At 41.5% G+C, this 24261-nt stretch overlaps 1 protein-coding gene across 2 annotated transcripts in view; it reads left to right on the plus strand.

The window, feature by feature from the left end:
* Nucleotides 1-24261, plus strand: part of LOC128690953 (differentially expressed in FDCP 6-like) — a 64583-nt gene that overhangs the window by 14614 nt on the left and 25708 nt on the right. Inside the window, exons 1-5 of one of the 2 annotated variants that reach the window (XM_070088439.1) lie at nucleotides 9456-9539; nucleotides 15434-15503; nucleotides 15689-15741; nucleotides 16252-16458; nucleotides 19831-20064. In XM_070088439.1, the coding sequence (XP_069944540.1) occupies nucleotides 9471-9539; nucleotides 15434-15503; nucleotides 15689-15741; nucleotides 16252-16458; nucleotides 19831-20064 (633 nt within the window). In that variant the 5' untranslated portion in view covers nucleotides 9456-9470. Of the gene's footprint in view, nucleotides 1-9455; nucleotides 9540-15433; nucleotides 15504-15688; nucleotides 15742-16251; nucleotides 16459-19830; nucleotides 20065-24261 lie in introns of those variants that run through there. The other variant, XM_053779749.2, reaches the window with a different exon arrangement.

A 24261-nucleotide genomic window follows, 5' to 3' on the forward strand; every position in this document is an offset into this window, starting at 1 on the left:
ACTGGTGTACTTGTGCTGGGTATCAGTAAACAACTGTTGGTGTCCCCGTGCTGGGTATCAGTAAACAACTGTTGGTGTCCCCGTGCTGGGTATCAGTAAACAACTGTTGGTGTCCCCGTGCTGGGTATCAGTAAACTACTGGTGTACTTGTGCTGGGCATTAGTAAACTACTGGTGTACCCGTGCTGGGCATTAGTAAACAACTACTGGTGTACCCGTGCTGAGTATTAGTAAACAACTACTGGTGTACCCGTGCTGGGCATTAGTAAACTACTGGTGTACCCGTGCTGGGCATTAGTAAACAACTACTGGTGTACCCGTACTGGGTATCAGTAAACTACTGGTGTACTCGTGCTGGGTATCAGTATACTGGTGTACCCATGCTGGGTATCAGTATACTGGTGTACCCATGCTGGGTATCAGTATATTGGTGTACCCGTGCTGGGTATCAGTAAACAACTACTTCTGTAACCGTGCTGGGTATCAGTATACTGGTGTACCCGTGCTGGGTATCAGTAAGCAACTACTGGTGTACCCATGCTGGGTATCAGTATACTGGTGTACCCGTGCTGGGTATCAGTAAACTACTGGTGTACCCGTGTTGGGTATCAGTAAGCAACTACTGGTGTACCCGTGCTGGGCATTAGTAAACTACTGGTGTACCCGTGCTGGGCATTAGTAAACAACTACTGGTGTACCCGTGCTGGATATCAGTAAACATATACTGGTGTATCCGTGCTGGGTATCAGTAAACTACTGGTGTACCTGTGCTGGGCATTAGTAAACTACTGGTGTACCCGTGCTGGGTATTAGTAAACAATTACTGGTGTACCCGTGCTGGGTATCAGTAAACTACTTGTGTACTCGTGCTGGGTATCAGCAAACAACTGCTGGTGTCCCCATGCTGGGTATCAGTAAACAACTACTGGTGTACCCGTGCTGGGCATTAGTAAACAACTACTGGTGTACCCGTGCTGGGTATCAGTAAACAACTATTGGTGTACCCGTGCTGGGTATCAGTATACTGCTGGTGTACCCGTGCTGGGTATCAGTAAACAACTGCTGGTGTACTCGTGCTGGGTATCAGTAAACAACTGCTGGTGTACGCGTGCTGGGTATCAGTAAACAACTGCTGGTATACCCGTGCTGGGTACACCAGCAGTGCCGGTGTATATGCGCTGAGTTCGATGCAAAGGGAAAAATGGTACGTCTAATTCCTTGAATCAAGTGCTCTTCACTGGTAACAAGGTCCCTCGTCCTACCTTAAAGGGAGTACGGGTGAGAGGTGCATCAAGCAAGGTATCGTATCATCAATATGCTGTGGACAAGGGTCACCCCTCGCTGTTTGCTGGAATGTACACACAGGCTATTCGCGCCATTCACAACACAATATATATGAAGTTGTTCAAGTTTCCAAAATTCTTTTATTTATTTTTTAACGTGAAAATCGTAGTGCTGCGCAAAATCATGATTAAGACTAACTACAATACTGGGTTGATGTCTGGGGTTGACTCTAAATGGGGGGTTAAAGAGAATAACATTAGCATTCTGTGTTCCACAAGTTTAGCATTAATATTCTGTGTAGTACTGTCGAGAACTCGGATGACGCAATATATTTCCATTCCGGGTTGTATTTTTGTGTTAATTTTCTTCTTAGCCAATTATTTTTTTCATAATCACAAAAAAAAATTGATGCTGTTAGGGTCACACATCGTTCAAGTTCTGACAAGTGAGGAAATACATTAGCCATTGAAGACCAATAGGAAACACTGGGTTAGTGGTCCATAGCAAGTTTTGTCAACGTTAGTCAGACTCTCCCCATCCCAAGTGACGCAGCTGCATGTGTGTTTGTACTCACCTAATTGTGGTTGCAGGGGTAGGTTCATAGCTCCTGGCCCACCTCTTCGCTGGTGTGTGTGCATGCGCGCGCGCTCACCTAATTGTGGTTGCAAGGGTCGAGTCATAGCTCCTAGCCCCATGTCCTTTCGCATGCTATTTCATTACTTTTTAACAAGTCAATAGAGACTAGCACCTTCCCGAAACTACTCAAGATGGCAAGGGTTACACCAATACATAAAGGTGGTGACCCTACAGACTTAAACAACTATAGGCCAATATCTAACTTACCATTGCTATCCAAAATCTTTGAGAAACTTGTGCACAGGAGACTGTATTCATTTATAACGGCTCAAAACATACTCAACCCCTGCCAGTTTGGATTCAGGAAAAATAAAAGCACTAATGATGCAATCATAAAATGCTAGATCTGCTTTACACAGCACTGGAAAATAAGGAATATCCACTAGGAATTTTTATTGACCTAAGAAAAGCTTTTGACACAGTAAACCACGAAATCCTACTCCACAAACTTGACCACTACGGTATAAGAGGCCATGCGCTTGCTTATTTCAAATCTTACATTACTAATAGGTATCAGTACGTCACCATTAAAGACACAGCATCAGCAACACGGCCACTTGATACTGGAGTTCCGCAGGGAAGTGTCCTTGGTCCCCTGCTCTTCCTCATATACATCAATGACCTACCAAACGTATCCCAACACCTAAAACCCATTCTCTTTGCTGATGACACGACTTATGTCATCTCTCACCCTAATCTTGCCACCCTTAACACCATTGTGAATGAGGAGCTGATTAAAATATCGACTTGGATGACAGCCAACAAACTTACGCTTAACACTGACAAAACTTACTATATTATGTTTGGTAGCAGAGCAGGAGATGCACAAATTAACATTAAGATTGACAACACTCTAATTAACAGAAATAATGGGGGAAAATTCTTAGGCTTATACCTTGACAATAACCTGAATTTCAGCACCCATATCCAGCATATAGCCAAAAAAGTATCCAAAACGGTTGGGATCCTCTCCAAGATACGATACTACGTGCCGCAAAATGCCCTTCTCACACTATACCACTCACTTATTTATCCATACCTCACCTATGCTATTTGTGCTTGGGGATCAACTGCAGCAACACACCTAAAGCCAATAATAACCCAACAAAAAGCTGCAGTAAGAATAATCACTAAATCCCATCCCTGGCAGCACACCCCCCCACTCTTCAAAGATCTAAAATTACTCCCAGTTCAGTACATCCACACTTACTACTGTGCAATCTATATCTACAGGGCCTTAAACTCTAATATCAACCTTGACCTTAAACGCTTTCTTGATAGTTGTGACAGAACCCACAGGCATAACACCAGAAACAAACATCTCCACGACATTCCCCGTGTCCGACTAAACCTTTACAAAAATTCAATGTATGTCAAAGGCCCTAAAATCTGGAATACCCTACCTGAGAACTCTAGAAATGCAGACACATTCATCACCTTCAAAACTACCATTAGAAAACATCTTATCTCCCTGATACACCCCGTCAACTAACTTCACGAATACCACCTGGTGGTTCACACTTACACTCGCACACTCATTTGACCATAAACAGAAATATTAATCTCAGTCTTAATATAATGAATCCTGTGATACTCCAATACTGAAACTATATACTGTGCCAAAACAAAAGCATTCACACTGCTAAACTCACAAAATAGTATTTAGTCACTTAGCCATAATACCAACTTACCTCATAATTTGTAATATTTTAAAATAAAGAATTAAACTAAGTATGCCCGAAATGCCTAGCCATGCTAAGCGTTCTAGTGGTACACTCTGTAATCTCAATTTTACTACATGTTAAACCAAACAATAACCAAATTTCTGTAAACTCAGCATTGTAATCCTTATAGAGAATAAACTTTGAATTGAATTTGACCCGAGTCAACTACTTGGAAGGCAGCTATGCTCACCACTGCGCGTGTGTGCTCGTGCGTGCGTGATACATAATGTATTTTTAAGCAACTCTGTATGCTTGAGAAATGGGCCATCAGGTGTGTCAGAAGTGTGACGTCGACACTAGAGTGAAAAATGTCATTATTTAAGGCACTGTACAGCCTGCTCGGTATATTCCTGCTTTCTGCTAGTACTCCAAAAGTTATCGCCTTGATGCATTATTTTATTTACTGCACAAATAACCCGCACATAGAAGAGAGGAGCTTACGACGTTTCGGTCCGACTTGTATCCTTCCAGTCACGGTATTGTGCCTTTTTTTGTTATATATTTACTGGCGTTCTGTTAACGGACGACAATCTAAATTAACCTAAATAAGGTATATGGAGAAGTTTCCTTAAAACGGTATGTAAGAAATTTAAGAGGGGTAAGCTATAAAGGCGTACTTCACAACCAGTGATGATGATGATAATGATCACCATCATTATTATTACCACTTGTAGTGGTTTATTTATTTATTTATTTAGTAATTTGAGCATACATACAGAGGTACAAAAAATACAGGTAAGAGCAGCATGCCAAAGCCACTTATATGCATAGCATTACGGGCTGGCTTAAAATTAACTTAAGATTAACTAAGCAATGATGAAATCAGTGATAAAACATTATTGTAAACAGATAACTATAAAGCACAAATGAGTATTACAAAGACAGGTCATATGGTTGTCATATGTTTATATATATAAGTTGTTGCTGCTAGTGGTGGTGCTCAGGGACGGTTCCAAAATTTGTTTATAGGAGGGGCTTAGGGAAGGCAGTCTGGTTGGAAGGGGTGGCTAGGTTATTTGTCTTGCAGCTGCTCTATTATTTTTATTTTGGGGAAGCTGGAAATTATGTGGGGTTCAGTCCCCCGTGGCACCGCCACTGCTGATGCTGTGGGTGGTGCTGATACTGAAGGCGTAGTTGATACTCCAGGTGCAGCTGATGCTATGGGAGGGAGACAACCTCTTTCAAACGTTGGATTTTTATAACTCATGACGCTGAAATAACTGCAGCAGTACAGTATGAACGCTGGTTTTGTGGATTAAGTTTCTTCAGTCTTCTTGATGGTTCTCCGCTCTCGTTCACCGTATCAAGAGAATACACAAACGGGTTATTTGTGTATGGTTCAAAGTCTCACGGTATTGTGCCTTTCTATTCTTTTTATCAAGGGAATATTGCCTTTATGCATTATTGATATTATTCTTAGTATATGTTATAATTCCAATCCATTCTGCAAAACTAATGACATTCGTGTAGATTTGAACGTTTCCTAGATCCTCTTGGTCAAGAGGATCTAGGAAACGTTCAAATCGTGTTGCTTGACAGTATATTTTTTATACTTGATTATTTGGTCCATAATCCCTTTTTTTTTGAGTAACAACATATACAGGTATTACAGTATTTATAGTACCAAAACAGCAAATTTCTTCACTAATAATTAGCTTGTCTTCCCTTGGTTGGCTATCCAGATAGTGGTTTGCATAGGTAGTTAAAATCTTATTTCTAAACGAGTAGGCTATTTGATTAGACTCCTAACATCTCAAATATACTTATTAAACTGCTACATCAAAGTAAAGTTGCACAGTTGGTGGTGACCTCAGCTGCACATATATAAACACACAGTGTAAGCCTTGTCACTCATCCTGGGAGCAACACTCGCTCATAAGAGTAGGTCAGGTGTGTCAAATAAGCATTGAAGAGTTTGGTTTAGAAAGACACGTAAGCAAACACTATAACATATTTATTAGAAAACGTTTCGGTCCTGGAACCGTGATCAAGGTTCCAGGACCGAAACGTTTTCTAATAAATATGTTATAGTGTTTGCTTACGTGTCTTTCTAAACCAACTTGTCGGTATTTATTACCAAGGTTTATACCATTGAAGAGTTTGCACTGACTACTCTGAGAGGAGACAGTATCCGTTTAACTTTGTGACAACTCTCGGAGGAACAACAGAGTAGAATAGCGGGAAAATACCAAGTGCTTGGAAAACTGCAATGAAGCTTCCTCTTGCTAAGCCGCGTACACCAAAGGTTCCCCCACCCATACTTACCAGTTTCACTTAAATAACAAAAAGGCACAATACCGTGACTGGAACGATACACAAATAACCCGCACATAGAAGAGAGGAACTTACGACGACGTTTCGGGCCGACTTGGACCATTTACAAAGTCACATTAACCAGAATTGGAGCAAGACGGGTATATATAGGCAGGAAGAGGTAGTGGTGGTAGTAGTAGAAGCAGTAGTGGCAGTAGTAGTAGTGGGGAAGTAAGGAGGAGGAGCCAGTCAAATACAAAGAAAGGGGAGCACTGCAAGGCACCTAGGTGCCCACAGAGGGAGAGCAAGTGCAGAGGTGGGAGGAAGGGGAAAAGATGAAACAAATAATGAAGGAACAGAATCACGAGACAGAAGAAAGACAACCCAGAGGAGAAAAAAAAGAAGGAAACGTCGTCGTAAGCTCCTCTCTTCTATACCTGGAGGCTATTCCGGGGATCAACGCCCCCGCGGCCCGGTCCATGACCAGGCCTCCCGATGGATCAGGGCCTGATCAACTAGGCTGTTACTGCTGGCCGCACGCAGTCCAACGTACGAGCCACAACCCGGCTGATCCGGCACTGACTTTAGGTATCTGTCCAGCTCTCTCTTGAAGGCAGCCAGGGGTTTATTGGCAATTCCCCTAATGCTTGATGGGAGGCTGTTGAACAGTCTTGGGCCCCGGACACTTATGGTGTTTTCCCTTAGTGTACCAATGGCGCCCCTACTTTTTATTGGGGGCATTTTGCATCGCCTGCCCAGTCTTTTACTTTCGTAGGGAGTGATTTCTGTGTGCAGATTTGGGACCATTCCTTCCAGGATTTTCCAAGTGTAGATTATGATATATCTCTCCCTCCTGCGTTCCAACGAGTACAAGTGCTTCCAAGCGTTCCCAGTAGTTAAGGTGCTTGACACAACTTATACGTGCAGTAAAGGATCTCTGTACACTCTCTAGATCTGCGATTTCACCTGCTTTGTGTACAGTTTCACTTACTAGTTGTATCAGTAAAGTCGTGGATCGTATGGTGTGCGGAAGTCTGGTAAGCCACTTAAAAGTAAGCGAGGCTTATAAACCTATCGGCTATCATCAGAGGCGGACTAGCCATATGGGCAATGCTCGCTGGGCCGGTGGGGCCGCTGGGCTGGGTAAAAAAAAAAAAAAAAAAAAAAGTCAAGAAAAATTCAAGTCATAGCCGCTGAACAAAGACTGAAATTGCAATGGAACGCTCCTTAGCTGAGCAATGAAAACATGCCTTTGGTCCTCAGCAGTTAGCAGTCTGTTAGTATCACACTGGCAGCGGTCAGTCGACCTGATAGGTGACGATGCCTGGGCCGGTTTAAGACCCTGTCCGCCTCTGCCTATCAAAGTGGCTTCCCTTAGGAACTGGTTGTGTGTGATAAAATATGTACATTTAGCCTAAGGCAGCTTATTATTTTTGTAGATTTAGGATAATCCAAAATTTTGCAGTTAACCTAGGATAACCGAATAAAGTCAATCAGAAAATAACATGAGACCAGTCACAACACCTTTACCAGCTTATACAAACCATACAGTAGCTATGACCAGACCTGCTCACTGCACTTCATTGTTGAATACCTCAAGACTCACGAAATCGTAATGACACGATTGCAAACAAACCATAACGCGACGGGCTGGAGTTTTGAGACTCTCTGACCGCGGGTTCAATCCCGGCCGGGGTATGGTTTGAATACCTCAAGTAGCACACATCTTTCCTACCTTAACATTGTAGCAGCCATCACAAATCAGGGAATTTAATGCACATTCTAGGGAATACTCCCCTCAAGGAAGGTTCCTTAATGTTGGTGAGGGGCTCTTGATTTAGGGAATTGGATCTGTTCTCCAGTTCCCCGGTGGCCTGGTGATTAACGCTCTCGCTTCACACGGCGAGGGTCTGGGTTCGATTCCCAGCCAGAGTAGAAACATTGGACGCGTTTCTTTCCACCTGTTGTCTATGTTCCCTATCAGTAAAATGGGTACCTGGGTGTTAGTGACTGGTGTGGGTCGCATCCTGGGACACTGACCTAATTTGCCCGAAATGCGGAGCATAACAAGGGACTTTCTATATAGTAGTATGTCATTGTTGTCAGCTAGGACTGTATACCTTGTACATGTACTTGTAGTAAAATAAAGATATTATTATTAATTAAGCCTGAATACCTTCCACATCCCCCACCCCCCAGGCGCTGTATAATCCTCCGGGTTTAGCGCTTCCCCCTTGATTATAATAATAATCTAGGAAATACTGCAACAGCCTGCATGCTGAATTAGTTTTCAACATCACTTTACCTGAGCATTAAGTAGCTATCTATATCAGTTTTATTTTTTTAGAAGAAAATAAAGTAACTTATAACTTGAATCACAACACAGTTGATAACATTATATGGCAAGTAATCAAGAAGTTGTTAGTTTTTGAAATACTACTGAATCCAAGTGGGTCATTGAAGCCGCGTTTTATTTTTACATTAATATCGAGAATACTAAATGAACCCCTAAGGTTAGGTATCAAGTTAAACTTTGAGTGTATATGCCCTGCTATTTGCTTTAGTATGTGTGGTTACACAAATACTTGTCGTGGGCACCGTCCCAGACACTAAAACACAAGTGTGTGTGTGTGTGTGTGTGTGTGTGTGTGTGTGTGTGTGTGTGTGTGTGTGTGTGTGTGTGTGTGTGTGTGTGTGTGTGTGTGTGTGTGTGTGTGGTGTGTGTGACTCAACAATCAATATTTGCACCAATAACTCATTACAGTTGTGACCGGGTGTGGAAGTGTGAATTGCTCATTACTCTATAATTTGTTCATGATTGTAGCCAAAGTATAAACGTAAGTAACCATTCTACAGAATTCATTACCTTTGTAACTTGTGAGCTCATTACCTTTGTACCTAGTTCGGCTATCAAAACTTTGGGGGCCCAGTCCCTGGACCCATTACGTACCTCTGTAATCTGTAAATACCTTTGTAACTTGTCATGATTGTGACCAGACTTACCTGGAGTTCATTACCTTTGTAAATTGTGAGTTCATTACCTTTGTAAATTGTGAGTTCATTACCTTTGTAAATTGTGAGTTCATTACCTCTGTAACTTGCTCAGCTATCAAAACTTTGGAGTCCAGTCCCTGGACCAATTATGTACCTCTGTAATCTTTTGACTACCGCCCACAGGATGGGTATGGGGTGCATAATAAACATATTAAACTAAATACTCCACTCCAGTCACATACTGCACCACATTAAGGCATTGTCCTACTTTTTATTGAAGCTATTGTAAAAGATTGTACAAATAATTTTTATTGACACAGGTGCGACTCTGGTGGTCAATTCGGGGATAGGAAACGACATTACAATAAGAGACGTGACAAGATGCAAGGAAGGAGTACTTAACCTCTAGCCAAGCCGTCGCCGCCAGTCATGGGACTGTTAGTGTCAGGTTACCAGGAGACCATGATACAAGCAGTCACTATCACTACTAACGCTTACAAACATGCCAACATTCATGTTTTGGAGTTTGGAGAATCCCGCTCCCTCTATTAAACGTCCACCACCACAAGCGGCACCGGTGATGCACATCACATACACATTTACCACTAAAAATAAACACCAATATGATCGAAGTCATCGCTTCACCCACGTACGCTGCACTACATGATAATTGTTGTACACTACTCAGACTGAATTACAATTTAATTTTGCTCATTTCTACCCCCCCCCCAGAATTGAATGAAAGAATGACGGAAAGAGAGACAAGGCTTGGGAGACTGCCTTTTCTTGTATCGTGTGAAGGCATTTGATACAATACCAGACCAGAGAGTGATATAAACTGAAAAAAAAAGACAGGGGTACAAATTAAAGCGCTCAAAAGGATCAAAGAATGCTGGAGAGGATGGACCCGTGGAGAACCAGATACAGAGTATAAACTACGAAACAAAAGGCTACGCAAAGTATACAGGGAAACGGATTTGAGAGTAATCATAACACCGAATATATATATATATATATATATATATATATATATATATATATATATATATATATATATATATATATACATACATATATATGCTCAAAACATAAACCACCTGATAATGTTAGTGCATGCTGCATGACTTACGGTTCAGGCTTGGAAATCTCCGAATTTCCTTCAGATCAATGTACACAACGTACAGTATATTGAGACACACGAGCTCCAGCTCTAAAGTTCCCTTTATGGGGAAGGGTTCTTCATCTGAGGAACTGGGGGCCACCCTTCCCTTGATTTGATAGAACCAGATTACTTACTGTGCCCCGGCAGTTGCATGACATTGCGGGATTAAGTCACTAATAATAATAATAATAATAATAATAATAATAATAATAATAATAATAATAAATAATAATAATAATGGGTAAAATGTAACATTAGTGAATGGTAGAGAGAGAGATAAGGAAGCCATGAGGCCCCAAGAGAGTATCAGTATAACCACTCTTGTTATCAACAGCTGAGAACACCACACTCATGACTCACTATGTACCTGAAGTCTCCCACCATTATTATTAATGAGAAAGTGCTGAACCCGTAGGGCTTGTGCATGGTGCGTAAAGAGGCAATCAGGTTTGATAAGGGGAAGGTGAAGGTAACTTATTTCATAGAACAACTCTTCACTTACAACAGCAGACACTCCGCACCTGGGTATTTATTGACTACTAGGGAAAGAGGGGCATAACGACACTCGCACAGAATTCGAACCCAGGTCTTCTCGGTCGTGACCCGAACACTCGAACACCGAGCTAGAAGATACACTGTTTGTGGTGATGATTAATGATGAATGGTAATTAGTATATTTGCGGGGGGGGGGAGCGTTAAACCAATAGGGATCATACAACGTCTGGGTAAATGGAAGACAATTCAGATTTAATTCAAGGAATTGAAGCACAAGTCCACTTCCATAGATCAAGAGTACACAAATAACCCGCACATAAAAGACAGAAGCTTACGACGACGTTTCGGCCCGACTTGGACCATTGACAAAGTCACTTTGTCAATGGTCCAAGTCGGACCGAAACGTCGTCGTAAGCTTCTGTCTTTTATGTGCGGGTTATTTGTGTATCGTTCCAGTCACGGTATTGTGCCTTTTTGTTATTTATAGATCAAGAGTCCCTCACCAGCATCAAGAAACCTTCGTTGAGGGGGATGATTGTTATGATGACAGTGACTGATGAAATGATGATGCTAAGCATCTTGTATGTTTAATACACTGTCGGTGCAGGTAGGAGAAAGGTTCAGAGGAGGAGGAAAGAGAGGAAGAGTACAAGGAGGAAGTGTACAAGAATAGTAGAAAGAATATAAGTGGAGGAAAAAGAAGAGGAGGATGAGTGGGAAGCAGAGGTGCTCGACCACTTAAGGAACCATCCTGACTGGGTGAGAGCCAGAGGCTGGAGGAGCCACACATGACCGCTGCTTACCATGCGGGTACCCCCCCCCCACATCTCTCACACACACACACGGTGTACTCACCTAATTGTGGTTGCAGGGGTCGAGACTCAGCTCCTGGCCCCGCCTTTTCACTGATCGCTACTAGGTCCTCTCTCTCTGCTCCCTGAGCTTTGTCGTACCTCGTCTTAAAGCTATCTATGGTTGCTGCCTCCACTACATCACTTGCTAGGCTATTCCACTTCCTGACTCTATGACTGAAGAAATACTTCCTAACATCCTTGTGGCTCGTCTGAATCTTCACCTTCCAGTTGTGACCCCTTGTCTCTGTGACCCCTCTCTGGAACATCCTGTCTCTACCTGGAGTTTACACGCAGAGAGTTCCGGGGGTCAACGCCCCCGCGGCCCGGTCTGTGACCATGCCTCATGGTGGATCAGGGCCTGATCAACCAGGCTGTTACTGCTGGCTGCACACAATCCAACGTACGAACCACAGCCCGGCTGGTCAGGTACCGACTTTAGGTGCTTGTCCAGTGCCTGCTTGAAGACAACCAGGGGTCTATTGGTAATCCCCCTTATGTATGCTGGGAGGCAGTTGATCAGTCTAGGACCCCTGACACATATTATGTTGTCTCTTAACGTGCTAGTTACACCCCTGCTTTTCATTCAATCAATCAATCAATCAATCAAGTTTATTCTCTATAAAGATTACAATGCGTGGTTTACAGGTTTTGGATATTGTGTGGTTTACATGTTATAAAATACTAATTACAGAGAGGGCCACTAGGACACCTAGCATGGCTAGGCATTTCGGGCAGACTTAGATTAAATCTTAACTCTAAATTAATACAGATTATGGAGTAAGTTGGTATTAAGGCTAAGTGACTACATTATAGTTTGTGAGTTTAGCAATGTAAATGCTTTTGTTTTGGCACAATACGCAGGTTCTATATTGTAGTATCACAGGCAAACTTATGACTAGTTAGGATTCATTATTTTATGATTAAGATTCGTATTTCTGTGCTTATAGTCAAGTGGGTGAGTGAGTGTAAGTGTGAACAGGTGGTTTTCATGTAGTTAGTTGTCGGGGTGTATCAGGGAGATAAGATGTTGTCTAACGGTAGTTTTGAAGGTGATGAATGTGTCTGCAGTTCTAGAGCTTTCAGGTAGGGTGTTCATTGAGGGGATGTTGCATCGTCTGCCAGTCTTTTGCTTTCGTTGTGAGTGATTTTCGTGTGCAAGTTTGGTACTAGTCCCTCTAGGATATAATCATGTATCTCTCCCACCTGCGTTCCAGGGAATACAGGTTCAGGAACCTCAAGCGCTCCCAGTAATTGAGGTGTTTTATCTCCGCTATACGCGCCGTGAAGGTTCTCTGTACATTTTCTAGATCAGCAATTTCACCTGCCTTGAAAGGTGCTGTTAGTATGCAGCAATATTCCAGCCTAGATAGAACTAGCGACCTGAAGAGTGTCATCATGGGCTTGGCATCTCTAGTTTTGAAGGTTCTCATTATCCATCCTGTCATTTTTCTAGCAGATGCGATTGATACAATGTTATGGTCCTTGAAGGTGAGATCCTCCGACATGATCACTCCCAGGTCTTTGACGTTACTTTTTCTCTCTATTGTGTGGTTGGAATTTGTTTCATACTCTGATAAAGTTTTAATTTCCTCACGTTTACCATACCGGAGTAATTGAAATTTCTCATCGTTGAACTTCATATTGTTTTCTGCAGCCCAATGAAAGATTTGGTTGATGTCCGCCTGGAGCTTTGCAGTGTCTACAATGGAAGACACTGTTATGCAGATTCGGGTGTCATCTGCAAAGGAAGACACGGTGCTCTGTCCACCTTATCTATTCCACGCAGTATTTTGTATGTCGTTATCATATCCCCTGACCCTCCTGTGCTCCAGTGTCGTCAGGCCGATTTCCCTTAACCTTTCTTCGTAAGACATTCCCCTGAGCTCTGGAACTAACCTTGTCGCAAACCTTTGCACTTTCTCTAATTTCTTGACGTGCTTGATCAAGTGTGGGTTCCAAACAGGTGCTGCATACTCCAATATGGGCCTGACGTACACGGTGTGTGTGTGTGGATAAGGACAGAATGTTTCCCAGATGTGACACAGCAACAAGGGGTCACAACTGGAAATAGAAAACTCAAAAGTCACAGGGATGTTAGGAAGTGCGTATATCTTCAGCCACAGAGTTGTCAGGAAGTGGAACAATCTGGAGAGTGATGTAGTGGAGGCAGGATCCATACATAGCTTTAAGAAGAGGTATGATAAAGCTCATGGAGGAGGGAGAGTGAACCTAGTAGCGACCAGTGAAGAGGCAGGGCCAGGAGCTACGAATCGACCCCTGCAGCCACAATTCGGTGAGTACACATTCTCATTCAAGACGTTAAACACCGTGTACGTTAGGTCCATACTGGAGCAGCACCAGTAAGGAACCCACACCTGGTCAAGCACGTCAAGAAATTAGAGTGCAAAGGTTTGCAACAAAACTAGTCCCAGAGCTAAGAGGTATGGCTTACGAGGAGAGGTTAAGGGAAATCGACCTGACAACAATGAAGGACAGAAGGGATAGGGGTGGACATGATAACGACATATTTTATAAAACACTGAGAGGAATTAACAAGGTGGATAAGAACAGAATGTTTCAGAGATGGGACACAGCAACAAGGGGCTACAACTGAAGTGGTTTAGCGCTTCTTTTTTATAATAATAATAATAATAATAATAATAATAATAATAATAATAATAATAATAATAATAATAATAATACAACTGAAGTTGAAAACTCAGATGAGTCACAGGGATGTTAGGAAGTATTTCTTCAGTCATAGGGTTGTCAGGAAGTGGAACAATCTGGAGAGTGATGTACTGCAAGCAGGATCCGTACATAGCCTTAAGAAGAGGTATGATAAAGCTCATGGAGCAGGGAGAGAGTGGACCTAATGGCAACCTGCAAAGAGGTGGGGCCAGGAACTGTGAATCGACCCCTGCAACCACAAATAAGCGACTACACACTCATACACTATTTGCTTATTATCAAGTTTAAACTATCAAGGGAGGTGGTGAAAGAGTGATGCTGCTGGAGGGCTCTTCATCCAAGGAATTAGATTACTTAAAACTGAAAGATAGACTTCAAATCACCCAGAACAAAATCGTAAGATTCATCCTGGGGCTGGGACCAAGAGAACATGTAGGCCAGGATGAATTACAGCAGTTGGATATGCTGAATGTTGAAGACAGAGTAAAACAACTGAAGCTAAATCATGTTTATAAAATTGCTCACAGTGTCCAGAATATCTTGCTGTCAATTTTGTCAAGGTTGGGAACCAAAGCAATCACAGTACAAGGGGGAGAGAGCACAACTTTGTAGTACCCACAGTCATTGGCCAGGCTTCAAACACCTTTTATTGTACAACAATAAAGGAATGGAACAGACTGCCCGCACACGTCAAAGCCAGTCATAGCATGAACCAGTTCAAGAAGAGTGCCAAAAGGTGTCTGATGAATGTAGCTACAGAAAGAGAGGGGAATGATTTTCTATTTTTTATCTAACATACGTGTAAATTTTACCTTATTCCTAGTAATGACCCTCGTATTGTAGATAGTCTTAATGACCCTCGTGTAGTAGATAGTCTTTTTAGTATGATAATAAGATGTTATCTTCATTATAGAATAATAAAAAATATAACCTTTATATTATAATAATAAGGTAAAAGGACCCCAATGGAAATAAGTCACTCTGTCTGACTTTTTTGGGTTATCCTAGGCTCTCTACTGCAGCGCTGTATAGCCCTTGTGGCTTAGCGCTTCTCTTTTTTGATTTTAATAATAATAATAATAGGCTCTCTACACATATGCTGCTATGTATGATAATTCTATGTAACTGTATTTGTGTATACCTGAATAAACTTACTTACTCTTCCTCCGTTCAAATCTGATTGCCTGCCATTTTTCCCAGGTGCTGTAGTGCTTCCTACCAGTAGTAGTAGTAGAAGTTAGCAGTAGTTACTGGTTGTAGGAGTATTTAGTAGTAGTAGTAACAGTGATAATAATAATAATAATAATAATAATAATAATAATAATAATACTTGTTGCACAGGTGCTGACACAGAATGTGGGAGTGCTCCTCAGGGTGGACAGACATGTGGAAAACTGTATTGAAGAATATCTCAGCTGTAAACACCCCTCAAGGAAGGTTCCTTGATGTTGGTGAGGGGCTCTTGATTTAGAGAATTGGATCTGTGCTCCAGTTCCCCGAATTAAGCCTGAATGCCTTCCACATCCCCCCCCCCAGGCGCTGTATAATCCTCCGGGTTTAGCGCTTCCCCCTTGATTATAATAATAATAATAATAATCAGCTGTAAACACCTGAATTTTGAGCAGTATCTTTACTTCCTTACCCATGAGGTGGGTGCAGTACTTATTTTCCTCAGTGATTGTTTTGCATTACCTCTACCTATTGCATGCTCTTAGAACCTATTGTTTGGACTTTACATATTGGCCCAAGGTACTTACTAGTTACTCCTCTGTACTTTTTTGGCTTTATACTTTTTGCTTGCTTTCTGTACCTATTGTTTGCTAGAGCAAACAATAGGTACAGAATCACTTGAATCTACCCATTGTTTGGTCTAGCCAACAGTGGGTAGATTCAAGAGATTATTTTAGCATGATACAATGTTTGTACAAAGATGGGCGACATTTAAGTGTGTATCCAAAAAACCCCTTAGCATGCAGAGCATTTCGGGCAAACTTAGTCTTATCTTAAGACTAATAAAATATCTATTGTCTTTCCTCAATACCTGCCTATTGTCCTTCCTTTCAGTGTGTGCCATTAAAATGATAAATTCTACTGCTTGAAAAATATTTACATCTTCTATTTGTTAAGTTATAGGCCCACCTTTTCGGTACACAACATAGGTATTGGCGGAAGCAGATGATGGCTCAACACCATATGGAGAACTCAAGAAGCACCATGACACCCTAGAACACAATTTTTGGCTCCTGGGCCGTGGCACAGTTCTAAACCGACATTTTCCTGTGTTTTCCGAGGAGGCCGTCTTCAAACTGTTTCGCATGTTTTGCCTCCTTGCAGACCGATCACCAGCAAGAAAAAGTCTTTTGCAGGTAACTTAATTTTTTTAATGATAAACGACACCCAATTATCACTATTACTATTACTGTATTATATTTACAGGCAAGCATTAAATGTTTTAGGGTCATGCAGAACTCAGGCAGTGGGGAATGATCAGGTTTGATCCAAGAAAGAGGAGGGTAGCTCAAGAAAAAAAAAAAACTCCAGCTATTCCCAAAGTCAACCAAAATAAAATACAGTGGACCCCCGACTTACGATATTAATTCGTTCCAGAAGGCTGTTCCGGTGCCGTTACCGAACGAATTTGCTCCCATAAGGAATATTGTAAATTAGATTAGTCCGTTTCAGACCCCCAAAAATACACTTACAGTAGCACTTACAAAAATACACTTACATAATTGTTCGAGTTGGGAGCTGTTTGTAAGTCGGGGGAACACTGTATAATAATAATCCAAAACCTTGACAAAATAAAATGGCTGGTTTTGTACACAACATTCATAGTCAATATGTGAATAGTATACTATATAGGAGGGCCCCACTTATACAGCAGGTTAGGTTCTGCACTAGTGCTGTAAAGTGAAAATCACTTTAAAGTAAATCATAGCCATTTTTCACTTTCAAATGCATACAAAAGCCTGATAACATGTTTATACTATCATATATTAAGTTAGCAATAAAGCTAGGCCTAAAAATACACATACAGTAGACAATTACTTACCTTAGAATACATTACCACACATTGCCCTCATGTCTGAGGGCAATGTGTGGTGTGAATATAATGCAGAGAATTCGTAGTTTGGAAGTTAGGAGGAGGTGCGGGATTACCAAAACTGTTGTCCAGAGGGCTGAGGAAGGGTTGTTGAGGTGGTTCGGACATGTAGAGAGAATGGAGCGAAACAGAATGACTTCAAGAGTGTATCAGTCTGTAGTGGAAGGAAGGCGGGGTAGGGGTCGGCCTAGGAAAGGTTGGAGAGAGGGGGTAAAGGAGGTTTTGTGTGCGAGGGGCTTGGACTTCCAGCAGGTATGCATGAGCGTGTTTGATAGGAGTGAATGGAGACAAATGGTTTTTAATACTTGACGTCCTGTTGGAGTGTGAGCAAAGTAACATTTATGAAGGGGTTCAGGGAAACCGGCAGGCCGGACTTGAGTCCTGGAGATGGGAAGTACAGTGCCTGCACTCTGAAGGAGGGGTGTTAATGTTGCAGTTTAAAAACTGTAGTGTAAAGTACCCTTCTGGCAAGACAGTGATGGAGTGAATGATGGTGAAAGTTTTTCTTTTTCGGGCCACCCTGCTTTGGTGGGAATCGGCCAGTGTGATAATAATAAAAAATAATTAATCCATTCCAGACACCCAAAAGTATTAACAAAAAATACATTATATAGAGAATAACTATAGTTTTACATATGGAAAACAATGAGAAATAAATATAAAGGTCTGATGAATTGGATAAATGAACATTTAACATCACTTTCACCTTTATTGAAGACTCTTGTTGGCATATGGAAGATGGCGAGGAGGGAAGAGGGAGGAGAGATTATCTCTACCACCATCACTACCACCCTCTACCACAATCACTACCACCCTCTACCACCATCACAATTGCTACCACCCTCTACCACAATCACAACCACCACCACCCTCTACCGATGAGACACAAAGCCAGACTGACTCAGAATTCATGGAATGGTTTGTGTGGGTGCGGGCAGACACATTTGGTACAGCGGACCACTGTCAACTCGACGAAAACAGAGGTGATGAACAAAAACTGGGACAAAATTTTGACGCAAAAAGTCATGAAAAACTGAATTCGAAGAAAACCAGAGCAAACGAAAACCGTGGTTCCACTGTGTTTCCATCCTTAGCTTATAGTGAGTGGTGAATATATTTATTATAGGAAATCTGAATAAATGAAGAATAGGTATAATTGAAAACTGCTGTACAGTGGACCCCCGCATAACGATGGCATCGCATAGCGATTTTTCCGCATAACGATTACTTTTATCGCAAAATTTTTGCCCCGCATACCGATTAAAAACCCGCATACCGATTTTCGTCCGAGACGCGTCCAATGTGCCCTCACATGTGCCGGCCGTCCCATTGTTTACCAGCCAGCCTCCGCGGTAACATCCAAGCATACACTCGGAATATTTCGTATTATTACAGTGTTTTCGGTGGTGTTTCTGGAAAATAAGTGACCATGGGCCCCAAGAAAGCTTCTAGTGCCAACCCTGTGGTAAAAAGGGTGAGAATTAGTATGGAAATTAAGAAAGATTTTGAAGGGTTTGGGGCTAACCCTGAGAAGCCTATGCCAGTTGTGGAATCCATTGTGCCTACTTCAAAGATTAAGGAAATGTGTGCAGAGTGGTTTGAACTGCAAACCTTTATAGATGAAAATCACCCTGACACAGCTGTTGCAAGCCGTGCTTGTGACTATTTCAATGACAATGTTATGGCCCATTTTAGGAAAGTCTTGAAGAAACGGGAGGTACAGAGCTCTATGGACAGATTTGTTGTGCGACAGAGGTCCAGTGACTCTGAAGCTGGTCCTAGTGGCATTAAAAGAAGAAGGGAAGTAACCCCAGAAAAGGACTTGCTACCTCAAGTCCTAATGGAAGGGGATTCCCCTTCTAAACAGTAAGAAGATAATGCTCTCCCCTCCTCCCATCCCATCAATCATCACCAGATCTTCAATAAAAGTAAGTGTCATGTAATTGTGCATGCCTTTTTCAGTTTGTGTGTATTAAAATTAACATTTCATGTGGTAAAAAAAATTTTTTTTCATACTTTTGGGCGTCTTGCACGGATTAATTTTATTTCCATTATTTCTTATGGGGAAAATTAATTCGCATAACGATTATTTCGCATAACGATGAGCCCTCTTGCACGGATTAAAATCGTTAACCGGGGGTCCACTGTATTAGTGGAACACTGTAAAGTGGGGCCCTGCCCGTAGTATCTGATAATGGAATTGAACTCAGTAGTACCTTCATTTTCATATAGTCGGACTTGAATCCTGGAAATGGGAAGTACAATGCCTGCACTTTAAAGGAGGGGTTTGGGATATTGGCAGTTTGGAGGGATATGTTGTGTATCTTTATATGTGTATGCTTCTAGACTGTTGTATTCTGAGCACCTCTGCAAAAACAGTGATAATGTGCGAGTGTGGTGAAAGTGTTGAATGATGATGAAAGTATTTTCTTTTTGGGGATTTTCTTTCTTTTTTTTTTTTGGGTCACCCTGCCTCGGTGGGAGACGGCCGACTTGTTGAAAAAAAAAAAAAAAGTACCTTCATACTGAACAAGAGCATTTAATGCAATTGATTAATAACAACTTTGAATAACATATGCACTAAACACTGTACTGTAAACTGATTGGTTGATTATTCTATAATCTTAATTTCCAGGTGACGCTAAATATTGTAGAAGTGAGGGAAGTCACACGGCAACTGATCACAAGTCTAGGACGGGAATGGGACATTCGTGATTTTACTCAATTAGCAACATCAATATCATGCTTCACATTTCCTGTCTTCCTCGCTTTTCTAGAGGGTCGATACGCACAAGATACAGAATCCCCAGCACTAGAAAAAGCAGTTGATGAAGTTTACAAGAATTTTGTTGAACAAGTTCTGAAACAGGTGAGTTCCTCTAATATTTGATATGGTGTTTTAAATTATGACTTATCATACCTACTACCTTAGGTATGAGAGTCATAGTCAGTGTATGGTTCATTCATTACTGCCACCACTACTACTATTAATACTACTGTATGTATACCAGTGGTTCTTAACTAAGGGTGCCTGTACCCCTTAGGGGGTATGAGACAGCAAAGCTGGGGGTACGAGACTAAACTGCATGAACTTAACACTTCCATCCAAGGAACAGAAATGAATATGATCACTACCATGAAAAAGTTGTCAGCCACTAAAAACTTCCAATTTAGATATCACACTTAGAATGGAAATTTTGCCATTTTCCATTCACTCAATGAGGCTTCTGGAGTAGAAAAAGAACTGTCCATTGTGACTGAAATGAAACATCATTTGCAGGACTTGATTCAGTCTTACTGAGGTTACTTGGATCATCAAGAGGTTTCTGTGGCTCGGATGGATACAAAACCCATTTATTTTTAATCTGGATCCCATGGATGACAGTGATATACAGTAGGGACCCACTTATATGGCAGGTTAGGTTCCAGGCTACCACCGGAAAGGGGACATCACTGGAAAGCAGAACGCCATTTTTTCCACTTATAATTATTTTTTTTTTTTTATTATCACACTGGCCGATTCCCACCAAGGCAGGGTGGCCCGAAAAAGAAAAACTTTCACCATCATTCACTCCATCACTGTCTTGCCAGAAGGGTGCTTTACACTACAGTTTTAAATTGCAACACCAACACCCCTCCTTCAGAGCGCAGGCACTGTACTTCCCATCTCCAGGACTCAAGTCCGGCCTGCCGGTTTCCCTGAATCCCTTCATAAATGTTACTTTGCTCACACTCCAACAGCATGTCAAGTATTAAAAACCATTTGTCTCCATTCACTCCTATCAAACACGCTCACGCATGCCTGCTGGAAGTCCAAGCCCCTCGCACACAAAACCTCCTTTACCCCCTCCCTCCAACCCTTCCTAGGCCGACCCCTACCCCACCTTCCTTCCACTACAGACTGATACACTCTTGAAGTCATTCTGTTTCGCTCCATTCTCTCTACATGTCCGAACCACCTCAACAACCCTTCCTCAGCCCTCTGGACAACAGTTTTGGTAATCCCGCACCTCCTCCTAACTTCCAAACTATGAATTCTCTGCATTATATTCACACCACACATTGCCCTCAGACATGACATCTCCACTGCCTCCAGCCTTCTCCTCGCTGCAACATTCATCACCCACGCTTCACACCCATATAAGAGCGTTGGTAAAACTATACTCTCATACATTCCCCTCTTTGCCTCCAAGGACAAAGTTCTTTGTCTCCACAGACTCCTAAGTGCACCACTCACTCTTTTTCCCTCATCAATTCTATGATTCACCTCATCTTTCATAGACCCATCCGCTGACACGTCCACTCCCAAATATCTGAATACGTTCACCTCCTCCATACTCTCTCCCTCCAATCTGATATTCAATCTTTCATCACCTAATCTTTTTGTTATCCTCATAACCTTACTCTTTCCTGTATTCACCTTTAATTTTCTTCTTTTGCACACCCTACTAAATTCATCCACCAATCTCTGCAGCTTCTCTTCAGAATCTCCCAAAAGCACAGTGTCATCAGCAAAGAGCAGCTGTGACAACTCCCACTTTGTGTGTGATTCTTTATCTTTCAACTCCACGCCTCTTGCCAAGACCCTCGCATTTACTTCTCTTACAACCCCATCTATAAATATATTAAACAACCACGGTGACATCACACATCCTTGTCTAAGGCCTACTTTTACTGGGAAAAAAATTTCCCTCTTTCCTACATACTCTAACTTGAGCCTCACTATCCTCGTAAAAACTCTTCACTGCTTTCAGTAACCTACCTCCTACACCATACACTTGCAACATCTGCCACATTGCCCCCCTATCCACCCTGTCATACGCCTTTTCCAAATCCATAAATGCTACAAAGACCTCTTTAGCCTTATCTAAATACTGTTCACTTATATGTTTCACTGTAAACACCTGGTCCACACACCCCCTACCTTTCCTAAAGCCTCCTTGTTCATCTGCTATCCTATTCTCCGTCTTACTCTTAATTCTTTCAATTATAACTCTACCATACACTTTACCAGGTACACTCAACAGACTTATCCCCCTATAATTTTTGCACTCTCTTTTATCCCCTTTGCCTTTATACAAAGGAACTATGCATGCTCTCTGCCAATTACTAGGTACCTTACCCTCTTCCATACATTTATTAAATAATTGCACCAACCACTCCAAAACTATATCCCCACCTGCTTTTAACATTTCTATCTTTATCCCATCAATCCCGGCTGCCTTACCCCCTTTCATTTTACCTACTGCCTCACGAACTTCCCCCACACTCACAACTGGCTCTTCCTCACTCCTACAAGATGTTATTCCTCCTTGCCCTATACACGAAATCACAGCTTCCCTATCTTCATCAACATTTAACAATTCCTCAAAATATTCCCTCCACTTATAAATGTATGTAAATGCCAGATAACAAGTTTACACTAACATATATTAAGTTAGCAATAGAACTAGGCATTAAAAACAAAAAGTAAAATACACACACAGTACACTCATTACTTACCTTAAAATATTTGTAGTCTTAATGTAGGGTGAGAAGTGAGTAGTATTTATTGTAAGAAGTCAGATGTAGGAGGTATGGTAGCCAGCCAGACCATCCCACCCACACGTAATATACTATGACATTAAAGCTCCCCAGAGCGATAAAATGCATATACAGTATACCCATTACTTACCATAAAATATTTGTAGTCTTAATGTAGGGAGAGAGGTGAGTAATATTTATTTGTAAAAAGTCAGGTGTAGGAGGTATGGTAGCCAGTCAGGCCACCCCACCCACATGTAATATACGTACTACGTCATTTACAGCGCCCCAGAGTGATAAAATGCATGCACAGTACATTCATTACTTACTTTAAAATATTTGTTGTCTTAATGTAGGGTGAGAGGTAAAATGAATAAAGAAGAGAGAGAGAGAGAGAGAGAGAACGAGAGAGAATGAGAGAGAGAATGAGAGAGAGAACAAGAGAGGGAGAACGAGAGAGAGAGAGATAACGAGAGAATGAGAGAGAGAGAACGAGAGAGAGAGAATGAGAGAGAGCAAGAACAAAGAGAGAGAGAGAGAGAGAGATAGAGAGAGAACAAGTAAATGAGAGAGGAGAGAGATGCGGAGGATGTAAACAAACAGATGAACGTATCTGGTTATGGTTCATGTACATTCATCTGCACCTAACATCTCATATTTATGTTAATTTATTCTACTGTGGGGTGTATTTATCATGTTTATGTGTTACGTAGCATGTTCATTACGTATATAATTTTGAAAAAAATATTGTAGATGAATTAATGAAAATGTTTATATTAACGTAATATACGACATTTAATGCGCCTCAGATTTTTTTTTTAGATTTTGCCACCGAAGTGGCTAGTTTATTGTGCACCCCATATCCATCCTGTGGACGGTAGCGCAAGAGCATGTGGATACACAAAAGGCCTAGGAGCTAGGCCCCAAAGGGTTAACAGGAATACATATGGATTTATATCTACATATCTATAGTTCACTTATCTGTTACAAGCAAATTTAGGAAATTTGCTTAGTATATCTGGTATCTTATTTTCATTAATAAGATATCTTGACATGTCACATAGGTTATTATACTGTCTGTCTCTGTATTCCTCAATAAGTGGACAATTAAGCACATAGTGTTCAAGAGAGTGACCATATGCCTGATCACATAATTTACATTTAGTTTGATCATCATCTGTGTGTCTCCCAAACTGCCAGAAGTACTTGTAACCAAGCCTAAGCCTGGCCACTACAACATCAGTCAGTCTGTTCACATTGCAAGTTGCTCCATAAACATACTTATCTACGTTCATGTTATCATAGTGGGTTATAGATCTACTCAGGCTTCTAACTGCATTCCTATAACAATCATCTTCATTATTTACTTCTCTCCTAATATTATTCCTAATGCTAGACACAGTTATACCAAAGTTATATTCTACGTTCTCCTTCTGGATACTCTTCTTGGCTAACATATCAACTTTATCATGAAGGAGTAATCCAATGTGTGATGGGATCCATAGCAATTGTACATTAATTCCTTTGTCCCTAATTTTTGAGT

Source organism: Cherax quadricarinatus, chromosome 24 (genome assembly GCF_038502225.1).
Source record: "Cherax quadricarinatus isolate ZL_2023a chromosome 24, ASM3850222v1, whole genome shotgun sequence".
NCBI classification, from domain to species: Eukaryota; Metazoa; Arthropoda; class Malacostraca; order Decapoda; family Parastacidae; genus Cherax; species Cherax quadricarinatus.